At 40.0% G+C, this 16,713-nt stretch overlaps 1 protein-coding gene across 4 annotated transcripts; it reads right to left on the bottom strand.

The window, feature by feature from the left end:
* Positions 1–705: 705 nt before the first annotated feature.
* On the bottom strand, positions 706–12,928 carry LOC102083221 (permeability factor 2). Of its 4 annotated transcripts, XR_003219372.1 has the most exons (6): positions 3,961–4,023; positions 2,973–3,037; positions 2,613–2,889; positions 2,346–2,454; positions 2,166–2,240; positions 706–1,828 (listed from the first exon to the last, which is right to left on the bottom strand). XR_003219372.1 is itself a non-coding variant. In XM_005453137.4 (5 exons), the coding sequence occupies exons 2-5, from the start codon at positions 2,677–2,679 to the stop codon at positions 1,780–1,782; spliced, it is 300 nt and encodes a 99-aa protein (XP_005453194.1). In that variant the 5' UTR covers positions 2,680–2,889; positions 3,961–3,975; the 3' UTR covers positions 706–1,779. The 4 variants fall into 4 exon arrangements, 3 of the variants coding, with proteins under 3 accessions (XP_005453194.1, XP_019208874.1, XP_013128259.1); XM_005453137.4 differs by lacking the exon at positions 2,973–3,037 and having other exon boundaries at positions 3,961–3,975; XM_019353329.2 differs by lacking the exons at positions 2,613–2,889; positions 2,973–3,037; positions 3,961–4,023 and adding an exon at positions 12,451–12,655.
* Between the last annotated feature and the right edge of the window lie 3,785 nt (positions 12,929–16,713).

The following is a 16,713-nucleotide window of genomic DNA, read 5'->3' as shown; positions in this document are numbered from 1 at the left end:
GCCTCCTGAATCCAAGCCAACATAGGAGAAATATGCTCTCTCTGTCTAGTCCCTGTCAGTACTCTTGCTGCAACATTTTGGATTAAGTGAAGGCTTTTCAGGGAGTTTTTAGGACATCCTGATAATAATGAATTACAGTAGTCCAGCCTGGAAGAAATAAATGCATGAACTAGTTTTTCAGCGTCACTCTGAGACAGAATTTTTCTAATTTTAGAGATACTGCGCAAATGAAAGAAAGCAGTTCTGCATATTTGTTTAATATGTGCATTGAAGGACATGTCCTGGTCACTTTAATTGGACAGCTACTTCATAGCATTCCAACCCGTTTTAAATTAATCCACATAAAACAGTTCTGTTATTCAGCTGTAGTGCTGTTTCTGTCTAGAGTTCAGTCTATCACAGTGCATGTTTTAATGTTTAAAAGTAATTTTCCATTTTCTATTCTAAATTTTTCATTTAAATTTCTCTTGTGTGTTTGTTCACCAATTTGGCCCACGCTGTAAGCTACTACTACTACTACTATTACTACTACTACTAATAATAATCCTGCGGGAAACTAACTCTATCAAAGTCGCAGCACTCTTGTGTCAATAATTTCAAGAACGTCCTGTTTAAACTGGAGCAGCTGTCACAGTCAGCGGGGCTGACTGTGTGGTGAATGAAAAAAGGACTCAAATGCAGACAAAAAACAGAACGTGACGTGAATTAACAAAAAACGAGCCGTTTATTAAGGCTGGCAAAATAAATACGAACCAAGGGCATGGGTGAATCTAAACAATAACCTAAACTGGGTGAACTAAAATTAAAACATGAAAAAACCTTAAACATGGGGGCCTGGCATGGATACATAGAAAAGAACTAGCAGGTGACCTGACAAAGACTGAATGAGCAAACACAGACTAAATACATACAAGAGGATAATAAGCGAAGTGGAAACACATGGGGAAACAGCTGATATGAATGGACATAGCGACATCACAAGGGGAGAGTAAAACTAAACACACAGGAACACAGGACCTCTTCAAAATAAAACAGGAAACATAATGAGACGCAGAAATGACAAATTGAACTTGACAACACAAGACCCACAGAGATGAAACACATGACAGCCAAGGGAGACTTAACACAGGGGTTGAAGACACAAGGGGAGTCTAATAACAAAGAACTATAATGGCAACCTAGGCATGATAGAGATGAACTTAGAAAACCTAAAGGACTTAAACATAAAAATAAACTAAAACTCAAAACGCTGGGTCAAAATACCCAGGATCGTTACATTAACTTTTGAGATTACTTTTTTTCATTTTATTTGTTTCATTTTATTTTATTTTTTATGTTGTTGTGCTGGTTGCACTTTTTCTTGTTTCTATGTCCCTGTTTGTCTGCTTACAATTAAAACATTAATTAGTCATTGTAATAAAGTGAAAAGATGTAACTTACTCAACAACTTAGAGGTTTATTGAGTCGGCTTTGGAGTCACTGTTGTACATATCAGAATACAAAAAGAAAACAAAACTTGTAAAAATACACATGAAGTTCACCTCTGATATAAATAATCATGGTTTTATTACATCAGTCTTACATCAGCATACTTTACAAAAGTAAATAAATATATGTATAAAATATATATACATATGCTTATTAATCAGAACTGAGGGATGAGTTGCATTTCTATTTTGTGATGAGAACCAGGGCTGTGCTGCTCCTTCTTCTTGATCCACACATCTTGTACCAGCACTAAACATACAAAGTGGATCATGATGATTCTGGCACTGTGGTTTATGCTGTGGTTGTTTGGGGGCTGACGACTGTTTTTTTCATCTGATTCCTGTGAAAACAACATATTAGAGAGATGAGACTGTGGGTGAATGAAAAAACATAATCTTGCTTTGAAAAAACCCCAAAGAAATTCACTCCCTGCAGTTTGTTAATTGTTCATCCCTCATAGTTATCCAGTGATGCAGAAACATTATTCACCCTGAGCATGTAACCGCTGCTGTAAAACCATCAGTATTTTTAATCCTTGATGTGCAGAGTCTCACACTGATGCTCCAAAGTGAGTTGATGTTCCTGTTTTGACTTCACTCACTTTCTCTCTAATATTTAACTCACATTTAGTTGAATAACAGTGAATGAAAGAAAGAAAAAACATCTGTATGACTTACAGTTTTTCCAGCAGCGTTTTGGTGAATTTAGACTCAGGATCAAGACACCGTTCACTCCCATCCTTCAGTGTGACACTATAACATGTAAAGAAAGCTTTGATTTAAAACCACTTTATAAACAATCCTTATTAATGACTGAGCTCTTATTAATAATGTGCTCCTGTCACTGTGGGTACTTACATGACTTCTCTCCTGTTGCAGTGTGGACGAGGCTCATCCACCTTGAGTTGAGCGATGAGAGCGATCCATACTGACTTACTGGTCTTCAAACACCGGCACCTTGGAATAACTGTAAAAGGTAGAAAGTTATATTTAATGTTAAACTGCTGCAGTTTCATATTTTACTTAAACATAAATATATTTAGATTGATTTGTTGTCATAATTCAACTCTTTTCAAGACGCACAAATACACCAATTTGTTTAATGATCCAATAAAACACACTTACCTAGTGAAGTGCAAAAGGCCATGCAGGCCAGGAGAACGATGCACTGGATGGCAACACTCTTCTTCATCTTAAAGCTTTTCAGTTTTTGAGGATCTACTGAAGGCTCAGTCTTCAGTTGGTTTATTCTTCTCAAATATGAAGGATCTCTGCTGCTGTGCGTCTCCTTCTCTTCTTGAGCTGCCTGAGTGTGCAGGACTGAGGTTCATCATCTCTGAACCTCCTTATATACACTCACAGGCACGTGGACCCCGTCCAAGAATGTCTTCCTAAGAAGTGGCTGCAAAAAATCATTTTTTATGTCTGTCCTCCCACAAAACCTGCTGTTGCAATTTTTCATTTAAACTATCTACGCTCACTTACTCATTAGCATTTCCTGTGCGACTGGTTTATGTTGAGACATGCCTGCCTTCAGGTGTCGTTTGTATCTGTTGAAAGTGACGTCACATTTCACTCATTTTGAACTGACTGCAATCACTCATATGTGAGTTTTGCTGATAAAGGATCTTTTGTATTGCTGATCTACTTCCAGAGAAGTGAAATGCAATGAAGCCTTTATATGATCCGTCTAATATGAACAATTTAGACAGCACAAACTCAGATATGATATGATATGCCTAATATTTTTACACTCTGCTGAAAGTTTACTTACACTTCTCTTTATGATAAAAGTGTTTGACCACTTTCCAGTAAATAAAATGATAAAAAGATAGAAAATTGGAAGTTCCTTTAAACACAGCTGAAAAAGTCATTTTGTATTCAGTGTTTGCAGATGTGCACGTGTATCATTGCACTTAATAAATGCAGTAAATCTGTCAATGAGTAAATCTGTAAAGGTGTGGGAATGCAAGAAAAATGTCTCCATCACTTCTAAAAATACTGAAATTCTCAGATTAATAATGTCACCAATCACAGCAGAAACCAAGGCAGACTTAGTCATTAAGGATGTTTCACACTCGCTTCTCCACTCCTTCAATGTGCTTCCACTGGACAGGTGTATTCAGGTATTTTGAAAGATACCTTGCCTGACTGGTGACTTGGAGTCAGCAGTAGCTACTTTGGAACTGCTGTCAGATATTGTGGTTCCAGTGAGACTGAAAACTGTAAGCTAGAGGTTTCAACTGTAATTACCTTCCCTACTGATAGACACCTGCCGCATTCCTCTTTAGTCTCCCAAGCGAGCCATAGAGGTAGTTTGTTGGAGTCTGTGCTTTGCAGTGATAAATGATTTTCCATTCACTGCTCTGTGAAATGCAGGGGTGTCAGGAAAGCCCCTGTGATTGTTTCATTTTCATTTTCATATTTAAGTCAATGTCAGACTTTGAAGTTTTAAAAACAATGAATGACTTACACTGAGATGAAGGTACACCAGACTAAAAAAGCTGCAGGTCATGCCAATGTGAATGCGAGTTGCCCCAAAAAACACAATCTTAACTGCAACAGCTCATGTAGGTTGCTAATAGAGATAGCAGTGTGTCCAGGTGGACAGGCTGAAAGATATTTCACTTCCACAAACATTTGGTGGGTTATGCTTCTTACTTCTCTTGACATCACTCATATCTGTAGCTCTGCATGAAGATATGTAGCCTATTTGGACGCCTCTGAAAAAATATGCTCCATATGAGAAACGACTACTTTTTTATTAAGAAAACACCAGACAATGTTTTGTGAATGATATGGGAAGTCAGCCACAGTGCTAACTAGCCCCTTTTTCTTATGATGAAATCAATGTGAATCATGCTCAATTCCAGCACTTGCAGACATCAGCAGCTACACTGGAAATAAGTCCTTATGTGTTTTTCTTATCTGTCTGTTGTATTGTGACCAGTGTTGGGCAAGTTACTTTGAAAAATTAATTAATTATAGTTACCAGTTACTTCTTCAAAAAAGTAACTGAGTTAGTAACTGAGTTACAAGATTCTAAAAGTAATTAATTACTTGGAAAGTAACTATTCAGTTACATTAAAAAAACGTTTAACCCTCTGGGGTCCAGGGTATAATTGGCCATTTTAGACTACTTTTGATGTTTCCTCTACATTTCACCTTTAAAAACAGTTTATTTGCCTTGTTTGGTATCATCCTTTTCAGCACAACCTCACGTGTCTGAATTTAAAGTTATGTTTTCATTTTGACATACTGTATTAACACAATTGATCTAAAATCAGACAAAAAACATAAAATCTGAGTAGAAAAAGTTATATTTTTTACTGTAAAAACCACAAACATCTTTAATGAATCATATTTCACAACTTTAAATGCAAATATTAATTGTCAATTTTAAAATCATATGCACAAGTTTTGCAAACAGCAAAGTTATTTGCAGCCATTTACCTTTTACCCTTTTTAAAAATAACCATTTCAAACTATTTACAGAACAATCAGCTGTTCTTCAATAAGATGCCACACAAATTATTTGTGCCACTCCAAATAAATCATTTCTGTCCACTATAAAGGAGAACATCACAGCCTGATACCTGCAGGTCTGACAGCAGCAGGTGTATCACTGCTGTTTCTACCTGGAGACAGCAGTCACCTCATTGTTCTGACACACAACACAAAACTATCCACAACACTACACACTAACTACACAAGACAACACATTAACTACACACTCCAAACACGCTAAACGTCACAAATCTCTCACATCTCAAAACTCGCTCTCTCTCTTTTTCTGCTGTCTTTCTCTCCCCCTCTCTCTCTCTCGCTCTCTCTCTTGTGGTCACTCCTAAAACTTCCCCCTCTTCCTAAATAACCAAACGTCATGTTGCCATATCATTTTTGATTGGTCGACATGGTGCATTTTTCCACCAATATGAAAGGGCAGTTTTTTGGGGTTTTTTTGGTCATAAGCAGAGAGTGCTTGCTAGCGCTGTCCTTAGACAGTAAACGTGATGAAACTATTCAGGAAAAAACACCGCATCTATATTGTTTATCATGACTCTGGTTTTACGTGGCCTATCAACACAATTTATAAACTGGTATATATCACCTTGTTGCTTTGTCATCTTGAAGTGGTCATGTGATTGGCTTACCTCGACTACTTTATTCTTCCTCAGTCAAAAAGCAGCACTCATGCGATTGTTTTGCCCCCAGAGCTCCAGGTGTTGTGCTAGACAGTGATCGTGATTGCCGTCCGCGGGAGCGCGCGCAGCTGCTTAAAGCTGGAGCGTCCAGATTACTTACAGCTACTTCCGTGCAACTGATATAAGATGCGGTAAGCTGAACACAGCTTCAACCCTCTGTTTGTTGAAAAATAGTAACGCGATTACATTTTCTTGTTAGTAACGGTAACGGCGTTGTAACGATAGAAATAGTAGTTAGTTAGATTACTCGTTACTGAAAAAGGTAACGCCGTTAGTAACGCCGTTACTTGTAACGCCGTTATTCCCATCACTGGTTGTGACAGACACTAGCATTACTGTGAATATCAGTTTGGCACATTTGGATGTGATATATGTGTGTTGTGTCATTCTTTCTTGAAGTGAACATTAGATTGATAATTATGCGCACATCTGTGATCTCTGGATAATTACGGGCATATTTTCATTAGTATATTCAGTTGTTTTAATTGTTGGTGACTGCTTGTGACACCTGTGACACATTTTTGATGTTCACTGAAGTTTCTAAGCTACAGTGAGCAAGGTGGCGATGTCTTCAGCTGGAAAATGAAGCCAATAAGGCAGTGACCCTGAATCCTCCCTTGGTTACTAGAGGTGGGTTTCAGTAATTGATTTTCTGATTAAAATGGATTTTAGCTTGAATAAAGCGATATCCATCCATCCTCATCCGCTTTATCCGAGATCGGGTCGCGGGGGCAGCAGCCTAAGCAGAGAAGCCCAGACCTCCCTCTCCCCAGCCACCTCCTCCAGCTCATCCGGGGGAACACCAAGGCGTTCCCAGGCCAGCCGAGAGATATAATCTCTCCAGCGTGTCCTGGGTCTGCCCCGGGGCCTCCTCCCGGTGGGACATGCCCGGAACACCTCACCCAGGAGGCGCCCAGGGGGCATCCTTGTCAGATGCCCGAACCACCTCAACTGGCTCCTTTCGATGTGGAGGAGCAGCGGCTCTACTCTGAGCCCCTCCCGGATGGCCGAACCTCTCACCCTATCTCTAAGGGAGAGGCCAGCCACCCTTCGGAGGAAGCTCATTTCTGCCGCTTGTATCCGCGATCTCGTTCTTTCGGTCACTACCCACAGCTCGGACTGGAACGGTTCGCAGCCGAGTGTGAAGCAGCGGGAATGAGGATCAGCACCTCCAAATCTGAGGCCATGGTTCTCAGCCGGAAAAGGGTGGAGTGCCCACTCCGGGTCGGGGATGAGTTCCTGCCCCAAGTGGAGGAGTTTAAGTATCTCGGGGTCTTGTTCGCGAGTGATGGGAGAAGGGAGCCGGAGATCGACAGACGGATTGGTGCTGCGGCTGCAGTGATGCGGACGCTGCACCGGTCCGTCGTGGTGAAGAGGGAGCTGAGTGTAAAAGCGAAGCTCTCAATTTACCGGTCGATCTACGTCCCGACCCTCACCTATGGCCACGAGCTGTGGGTAGTGACCGAAAGAACGAGATCGCGGATACAAGCGGCAGAAATGAGCTAAAGCGATATCGATTCATTAAATCCTGAATCGATTTTTAAATATAAATGTAATTGGCCAGAAACTCTGCAATCTCAGGTTAAACCTCACAAACTATTTCAAAACCCACCAAACGGCTAAAACAGTAAATGAGAGCAGATAAACGGATTCCACATAAAGACGTAAACACAAAGCGCGGACCTGATGCATCAGGATCTGTGAGATGTTGGCCTCTTTCACCCGACGGCACGTACACAGACATGCCGTCTGTGCTGAAAGCCGACACCTCACATATTCTGAAGCTGCAGGTTTTGTCTCTCTCCGACCAAAATTCCCTGAACCAGCAACAAAAGAAAATCAAAACTAGCTTCACGTTTGATGTACATTGCCATTAATTCCCTCTTACTTTTGCTACTTTGCTTCCACCATTATAAAAGCCACACTTCCTGCACAACTCTCTCTCTCTCTCTCTCTCTCAGTGCACTTGAAGAACAGTTTCCCATCTCAAATCTCTGTTTTCTGCATTATTTGTTTGCTTATTACGCAACAGTCTACCATTGTTTACAGTGCTGTCTGCTGCTGTTTTTTTTTCTAAATGACTTCCTACAAGAAAGTCTAATTTCTGCTGTTCAATACCGAAGAAATGTAAACTTTTTAAAATGATGCCTAATTGCAAAACCCTTACCTGTGTCTCTAATAAAACCTCTGTAACTTTGCTCTGCTTCTCTTCAGCAGCATCAGGTAATGTTCATATATTGATTCATGGTTTTCTTCCGTATTTGATCGACTGCAGAATATTTTTAAGGTAATCTGCTATAAAAAGACAGGCCAGCAAAATCTTCATGTTTTTCTGTGTTTTATCCTCAGTTATTTTGATACAAAGGCATCTGCTGTGATGTTTACACCTCCAATGAAGTCTCACAACTGTCAGTACTGATAAATGAAGAATGACAGTATTTCTGTGTGAGTCAAAATTGAATCAGAATGGAATCGGTTCTAGAAATCCCAGCCCAGTTGGTTATGCTGCAATAGGTCTTGGCTGCTGGGGGCTTTCCATGATGCACTGAGTGCTCCTTCATCACTTTTTTGTGTTTATACACCTCTCTGCATTTAATCACAAGTTATTATGAATCTGTGGCTCTCTTCCACAGCGTGTCTTTGTCCTGTCTTCCTCCTCTGAGCCTGGTTCTGTCAGAGGTTTCTTTCTGTTAAAAGGGAGTTTTTCCTTCCCACTCTCACCAAATACTTGTTGATAGGTGATTATCTGTTGGAGTTTTCTCTGTATTCTTGTCTTTACCTTACAATATAAAGCACTTTGTTGCCAATGGTGTTGTGATTTGGTGCTGGTAAATAAAATTGAATTGAATCAATCTGTCACTTGGCACTAACTAGCCTAAATATGCATCCTTCATTGTAACTCTGCAGTTGAGAAATGCAGCTTTTTGCCTGAGTAGCCTATATCAAAATACTCACATGTGACCACTGAGGATGGTGCTTTAAAGTATCCAAGTGGAGTTTCCAGTTAAAGTTTAGCATCTGTGCAGTGCAACATTTTCAGAACCAAATATCCAGATGTCGACATTTACTTCAGGAGATTTTCACAACAAAGTGGTCGTTTTTAATGCTTTTGGTGATGTCTTTACTGCACATGCGACTAACTAGAGTGTGGACCACTGGCTTTCTAGATTTCTATTTTCTGTCTATTGCTATCTAAAATATGTTTTGGGTGAAACATAATCTTAAATAAAATGTATCAACACATAACTGATTTGAGAGTTTGTATTTTAGATTTAAACCTTGACCGAGGGGCCCCCTGCAAAGCTCTCATTTACTCCCGGCAGAAACTCACGACAGGCTCACCTCCCTGTTCCAAAACCTCAGATAACTTTTTCACATCTGGAGTTTGGAAATGTGTTATTATTATTCCCATGCTGAACTACTTACAGGAAGCAGTGACATAAACACAAAGTCAAAAAAGCTAAAAAAATGAAAGAGTGATGTTTTATCTAGAGATGGCAAGATACCACTTTTTTATGTCCGATACCGATACCGATATCATAAATTTGGATATCTGCCGATACCGATATGAATCCGATATAGTTTGTTTTTTAATCAATAAAACTGTTTTGTTAATATCTTGCTGCTTTTTGTATAAGTTCATACTCAAGTTTAAAAAAAAACAAAAAAAAAAACACTAAAGCTATTCTGTTATACCTGTATGCAAAAAATACACTGCACCCAAAATATTTCATAGTTCAGCAACACTGATCAATCTAATAAACTTAAATCTGCTCCATCCTCCCTATTCTGGTATTTTAAAGAGTAAGCAACCTAACTAATAGGGTTCTAAAACTCCCAGCAAAAAAAAAAAAAAAATAGGGAACCACCCTCCACCTCATGATGCTTAATCGACGTAATCAACTTTAATTTGATGCAGTGTGAAAAAAAATGCACAGAAATAAATTATTTTTCAAGAATAATTAAATAGATTCAACATCTTTCTTCAACAGAACTGCAGACTGCACAGATGGTACCTTCCCAAAGGAAAAAGTACTATAGCTTACTAGGGTATATTAGACTTAACAGTTACTATATACAGTAATGGACTTCTATACATTTTACATCAGATTAAAACTTTGGGTGTAAGATTCAGATAACTATTTATTAAAAGCTAGACATTTTAAATGAGAATAAGAAAGAAAAGTATGTCTTTGTGCCCCCTTTTCCCTGTTCATGCCCTATCGGCCCCCCTGGCTAAACTTTGCTATATCCTCCCCTGCACAGTTATCAGTCGTCAGCTGCATAGAAAAGGATCCTGGTGTAGAAAGTAATATTAAATAAATTCTAACAACAGCTTATCAAGCTTAAACGTGCTGCTGTTGTTCAGCCGTTGGTTTCCTCTTTCTGGTGCGAAGTGGGCGATAAACAAACAAGAGAGACGGACTCGCGACAGAAAAGTCGATCAGCTGATCATTAAGCAGTTTCATGATTGAAGTAGCAGCAGGAGAGGGAGGGAGAGAGGCAGTCGCTCCATTTATCGGTTGTTAAGCTTAAGGCGGGAATGCTTTATAAACATTCAGAGATGAACTTACACACTTGCTTTACTTCTCAATGGGATAACTTCCTCGGAGATGCTAGCGAGGCTCCAAATACACACAGCCGCTCTATCACGTGAGCACACTGCTCTGATGTGCTACGGTTATGAGCCGAGTTATGCCATGTCGCAAGTTTTGTGAGGTGCTTTTTTGATATTTAATGGATCGGATTACATTTTTTATTTCTCTCCGATATCCGATCCAGTAATTTACGTCAGTATCGGAGCGATACCGATACGTAATATCAGATCGGTCCATCTCTAGTTTTATCCCCTTACTTCTTACAAGATTAAATGTTATGTCTTCAGAACCCGACATACCTTTTGATGCAGGATTCAGATTCAGTGATCTCGAGTTCACACAATTTTGATGAAGCTGTTTGAGTCTCACATGTGTATCATGTTCTTGCATCATGTTTAAGCTAAATTTTTAAAGCACATTGCAAAGTTATGATGGTAAACAGTTCACAGTGTTGACACTTAAGAGGGCTGAACACCGACGATCAAGCCTCATTTTTAGAGAGCAAAATGTTCAGTGTTCTTAAAGTCTCAGATTTGGTTGTATTCGATATGAAAGAGGAGATTTTGTCATAATGTGCAAGGTTAAGGACCCCGATACTGGACTCAAAGGCAAGAAAATGAAGGAAACAAAAAACAACCTTTATTTCTTCACTGAGTCAAATATATTCAGGTCATAAAAATAATCCAGAACAGACACACCAACGATGAAATGAAACAAAACACAAAGGGTGCACTCTAGGGAAGGAAAGAGGGCTGTGTCGTGTAAGTGGATCTCTCATATAAGCTGGTTTGAAAAGTTTTGGTTTAAAATCAGCGGGAGGAGCCACTCTTCATGGTAAATGAAAAAAGAATAAAAAACCCAAAATACTTAAACATGTATCCAGTCCAACAGCTGAACAATGTTCACTGTTTACTGTTTCCATGTCCATCCCTTTATGACCACAGTGTACACATCTTCTGATGGCTACTTCCTGCAGTATAATGCACCATATCTCACAACTCAAGCTAGTGTCCTTAACATGACAGTGAGCTGACTGTACACAAATGACCTCCAGAGTCACCAGATTTCAGTCCCATCGACCACTGTGGGATGTGGTGGACAAATTTGCACCGGATCTCGGCTGCTCCTTCTTCTCACTAAGTGATGTCTTGTTTCTTTTGTGTAACAGTTATAAACAAGCAAAGTGCATCATAGTGAGTTTGACACTGTGGCTGGTGATGTGGTTGTTTGGGGGCTGACGGTCGTCTTACGCTGACTTTTCTTCTGCTTCCTGTGAAGACAACAAATCAGAGATGTGAGACCTTGAAGCTCCAGTGATAGTGAACAGATTCATAACTCATAACACTCAAGCAGTGATTTCTCTCTTGCCTTCTTTACTTTCTAAATTATGAGAATGACGATCTTGAATTTTACTAGCAAAAAATACAATAAAGACTTGGAAGAAAACACAAAGACATTCATTTATTGTAGCTTGTTAATTGTTCATCCATCAGATTTGTCCTGTGACCCAGAAGCAGTTTTCATCCTGAGCTTTGAACTATTACTCTATAACCATCAGTATTTTTAATTAATGATGTGCAGAGCCTCGCACAATGCTTCAAATTGACTGTTGATGCTCCTGTTTTAACTTCACTGACTTCCTCTCTAATATTTAACTAACATTTATTTGAATAACAGTGAATGAAAGAAAGAAAAAACATCTGCATGACTTACAGTTTTTCCAGCAGCATTTTGGTGAATTTAGACTCAGGATCGAGACAATGTTCACGCCCATTCTTCAGTGTGACACTATAACATGTAAAGAAAGCTTTGATTTAAAACCACTTTATAAACAATCCTTATTAATGACTGAGCTCTTATTAATAATGTGCTCCTGTCACTGTGGGTACGTACATGACTTCTCTCTTATTGCAGTGTGGACGAGGCTCATCCAACTTGAGTTGAGTGATGAGAGTGATCCATACAGACTTACTGGTCTTCACACAGCGGCACTTTGGAATAACTGCAAAACATAGAAAGTGATAATTAATGTTCAATGGCTGTAGTTTCATATTTTACTTAAACATGAATATATATAAATTGATTTGATGGCACAATTCAGCTCCTTTCAAGCTGCACAAATACATCTAAATTTTCCATAATGTGATAAAACACACTTACCTACTGAAGTGCAAAGGGCCATGCAGGCCAGGAGAACGATGCACTGGATGGCAACACTTGTCTTCATCTTAAAGCTTTTCAATTAGTGAGTGGAGGATCTACTGAAGGCTCAGTCTTCAACTGATTTGTTCTTCTCAAAATTAAAGGATCTCTGCTGCTGTGCGTCTCCTTCGCCTGAGTGTGCAGGACTGTGAGGTTAATCATCTCTGAACCTCCTTATATACACTCACCGCTGGGTGGATTGTGGCCAAGGATTTCTTCCTAAGAAGTGGCTGCAAACAATCTGTTTCCTGTTCTCTCACAGGACTTTCAATTCCTGTTAGCAGCTCCTTATGCGTCACATTTGAGTTTACAAATATCCAGTTCCAAGGAAAGTTGTTGAAACTTAACCTTCAGCAAGACCATACAGCTGTGTTGCAGGGGACACTGAAGGCCTGAGGGACACGTAATCAAGATCTTCCTTTACCTGGGCTCTGGGACTGAATACCATCTGTACTTCACATGCAGAATTGGTCTACAAAAAGACCAAAAAGTGCATATTTGTTATGAAGCCTCCTTATGAAAGACAGAATAATTAACTGGCTGTATCCCTGGGCTTCATAAAGAGCCAACACTGCATGTTGGTACAAGTGGAGAAATCGCGTCTCCTCTCCCTGGAGGCATCTTCATTGGACAGCTGCTTCAGAGCATCTCAGGCCAGTGCAACCAGTTTTAAAGTAATGCACATAAACTTGTTCTCCTTATTCACTTATCTTGTACATAAAGTTCAGTCTCTCAGGCTTTTAGATTTGTATTGTTGATTGTCATTTATGCTTAGAAATATCTACTCATATATGCTTAGAGTTTTATAATCAATGTCATGTTGGTAGAGGTTTGATCCTTAGTAGCCTGTGGAGACTCTGTGTGCCCCCCAGAGCACTCTGGCATGCACACACAACTTAAGGTCAGGAGAGAGGTTATATCTGCTCTTACTGATATATGGTATAGCAAACACACGTACATCTGTTTAAGTCTAAACGCCTTTTGTTTAGATGAACTGCTGGACTTCCAGACCAGCAGGTTTAGGAAGTCATTTATGGGGTCACATTCTGACCCCCCCCCACACACACACACACACATACTCATACACAACGCACAGGCAAGGTACTCTTTGTTTGTATGTAGACGTCATATGTTAATGAACCTATGCATATTCATGTAACCACAATAAAAGGAGTGCTATGGGGAACAGTAGCGGTTTTAGATACGGGCGACACGGGCGGTTGCCCGGGGCGGCATCGTGGTGGGGGGCGGCATCACGGGCATCGGCAAAAAAAAAAAAATTGCTCGTACTCATGCTGCCCCGACATCATGCCAGCGCATATTGGGAATGGCATAGGCACCGATCGGTTTTCTATCGCCCATTTGCTGGGAGTAAGGGCGCCCTCCGTTTGCGAGGTGCGCCTGCTGCTTGCAGCACAGGGAGGAGAGGGCGGGCGGCGGGGGATTCTCTGGGTGGCTGGAGCAGCATCTAATAACCAACTTGCAAAATAAAACAAAATAAAAACAAACCAACAACACGAAAACACCAGACATTATGATACAGACTTATAATTTGCACCGATGTTTTTTCGAAATTCTATAGGCGAAAAGTGAGCGCGAGAGCTCTCGGTGCGCCTGCTCGCTGCTGAAGTCAAAGTAAACTTTATTGTCATCTCCGCTACATACAGTCCAGTATATACAGAGACGTGACGACGAGGCTCCAGTTACAGCAGTGCAAGTAAACAAACAATAAATATAAGAAGAGAAAGAAAATAAATATACACTTTAGGACCAGGGGTAAAGGGATCAATAACAATTTAAAATGTATATTTTATATTTTGTTGATTTAAAGTCTCACACACAAAGTTTAAAAAAAAGAGAAAAGAAGAGGAGGAGTGTAGCGACTTCCACAGTCGCTAGAGGCCGGGGACTGAGCCTGCCTATTTGCCTGATGCGCTGTCAACTGTACGCAATAATGCGAGAGGTGGAATTGCTTGCTTGTTTATTAAAGTGCTTGAAAAGTTTACAGAGCAATGTGATCGGCTCACGATTCAAACTCTTAAAACATCACAGCTCTAATGCAACAAGGGGAAACTCGTTGTGCTGCGGTCAACAAAAACTACAGCTACCCAGCCCTGCTCTGTCAAAATCAAACCAGTGAAAGACAGACTGACAACGCCCTCTTAATGTCCCACGTGACTCTCGTTACACATCACCATAGCCAAACAAATGAAAACCCAGTGATCATTAAAATTCAATACATTTAATTATGGCTCCTACAAGGAGAAATGAGCAAAAGATACAGGTAAGCAGATGTGTCATTGGATAATGGCAGGTCATGTATCCTAAAACATGAAGAATCAGAATACTTTCTTAATCCCTAAGGAAATTATGTGGGTTACAGTTCCTCCAAGAAGAAATGGTAAAAATAGTAACAGTAAGAGACTAAACTCCAAACAATATATACAATAATATAATATTAATTAGTCAGTGTCAATTGTTGATTTGTCCTGTTTCCATTATATGACGAATTATGATGTCTGTTTGGTAGCCGTTTGCATACTATGCATACTCTCTCTCTCTTCATATATAGGGTCATATACAGTTAAGCCCATAATAATTCATACCCCTGGCAAATTTTGACTTAAAGTTACTTTTGTTCAACAAGCAAGTTATTTTTTGAGCAGAAATGACACAGGTGTCTCCCCAAAGATACAAGAGGCATCATTGTGGAAAAAAATATTTCTCAGGTTTTATTTATATTTTAGCAAAAAGTATCATGTCCAGAATTATTCATACCCTTCTCAATAATCAATAGAAAAAAGCCTTTATTGGCTATTACAGCAATCAAACGCTTCCTATAATTGCAGACCAGCTTTTTGCATGTCTCCACAGGCATTTTTGCCCATTCATCTTTAGCAATGAGCTCCAAATCTTTCAGGTTGGAGGGTCTTCTTGCCATCACCCTGATCTTTAGCTCCCTCCACAGATTCTCAATTGGATTCAAGTCAGGACTCTGGCTAGGCCACTGCAAAACGTTAATGTTGTTGTCTGCTAACCATTTCTTCACCACGTTTGCTGTATGTTTTGGGTCATTGTCGTGCTAAAATGTCCACTGGTTCCCAAGGCCAAGTTTTTCTGCAGACTACCTGATGTTGAGAATCTTCATGTATTGCTCTTTTTTCATGGTGCTGTTTACTGTGATTAGGTTCCCTGGTCCATTGGCTAAAAAAACACCCCCAAAGCATTAGGTTCCCACCACCATGTTTGACAGTGGGGATGGTGTTCTTTGGGTTGAAGGCTTCTCCATTTTTATGCCAAATGAAGGCAACATCATTGTGACCAAATAATTAAATTTTTGTTTCATCTGACCATAACACTGAAGACCAGAAACCTTCTTCTTTGTCCAGATGAGCATTTGCAAAGGCCAAATGAGCTTTGGCATGCCTTAGAAGTGCCTGGAGAAGTGGCGTTTTCCTTGGTCTGCATCCGTGGAACCCAACAGTGTCCGTTGGACTGTCTGTCTTGAGACATTGCCACCAGCAGAGCCCAGATTCACCAGAATGGCCTTGGTGGTGATCCTTGGATTCTTTTTCACCTCTCTCACTATTCTCCTGGCCAGCACAGGTTTCACTTTTGGCTTCCGACAACGTCCTCTGAGAGTTTCCACAGTGCGGAACATCTTGTATTTTTTAATAATACTTTGCACTGTAGCCACTGGAACTTGAAAACATTTGGATATGGCCTTGTAGCCCATTCCTCACTTGTGAGCAGCCACAATGCACAGCTGCAGGTCCTCACTGAGTTCCTTTGTCTTAGCCATGAATGTCCACAGACCACCTGCAGAGAGCTGCTGTTTTTCACCTGTTGAGTTGATCAAAACAGCTATTTCCAATTAATCAGGGTAATTAGGATGCTTTAGAACAGCTTTGACTATTTGGAATGGTATGGAACTTTGGATTTTCCCAGAGACTGTGACAGTTTGTAAAGGGTATGAATAATTCTGGACATGATACTTTTTGCTCAAATGTAAATAAAAGCTGAGAAATATTTTTTTCCACAATGATGCATGTTGTACATCATCTTATTATCTTTTGTGAGATGCCTGTGTCATTTCCAGTCAAAAAATAACTTGCTAGTTGAGTAAAAGTAACTTTAAGTCAAAATTTGCCAGGGGTATGAATAATTATGGGCTTAACTGTATGTGTGTGTGTGTGCGTGTGTGTGTGTGTGGGGGGGGGG

The sequence above is a fragment of the Oreochromis niloticus genome, linkage group LG3 (assembly GCF_001858045.2).
Source record: "Oreochromis niloticus isolate F11D_XX linkage group LG3, O_niloticus_UMD_NMBU, whole genome shotgun sequence".
Classification (NCBI taxonomy): domain Eukaryota; kingdom Metazoa; phylum Chordata; class Actinopteri; order Cichliformes; family Cichlidae; genus Oreochromis; species Oreochromis niloticus.
The sequence above is the reverse complement of the archived record's forward strand: the minus strand, read 5'-3'. Positions and strand labels throughout refer to the sequence as shown.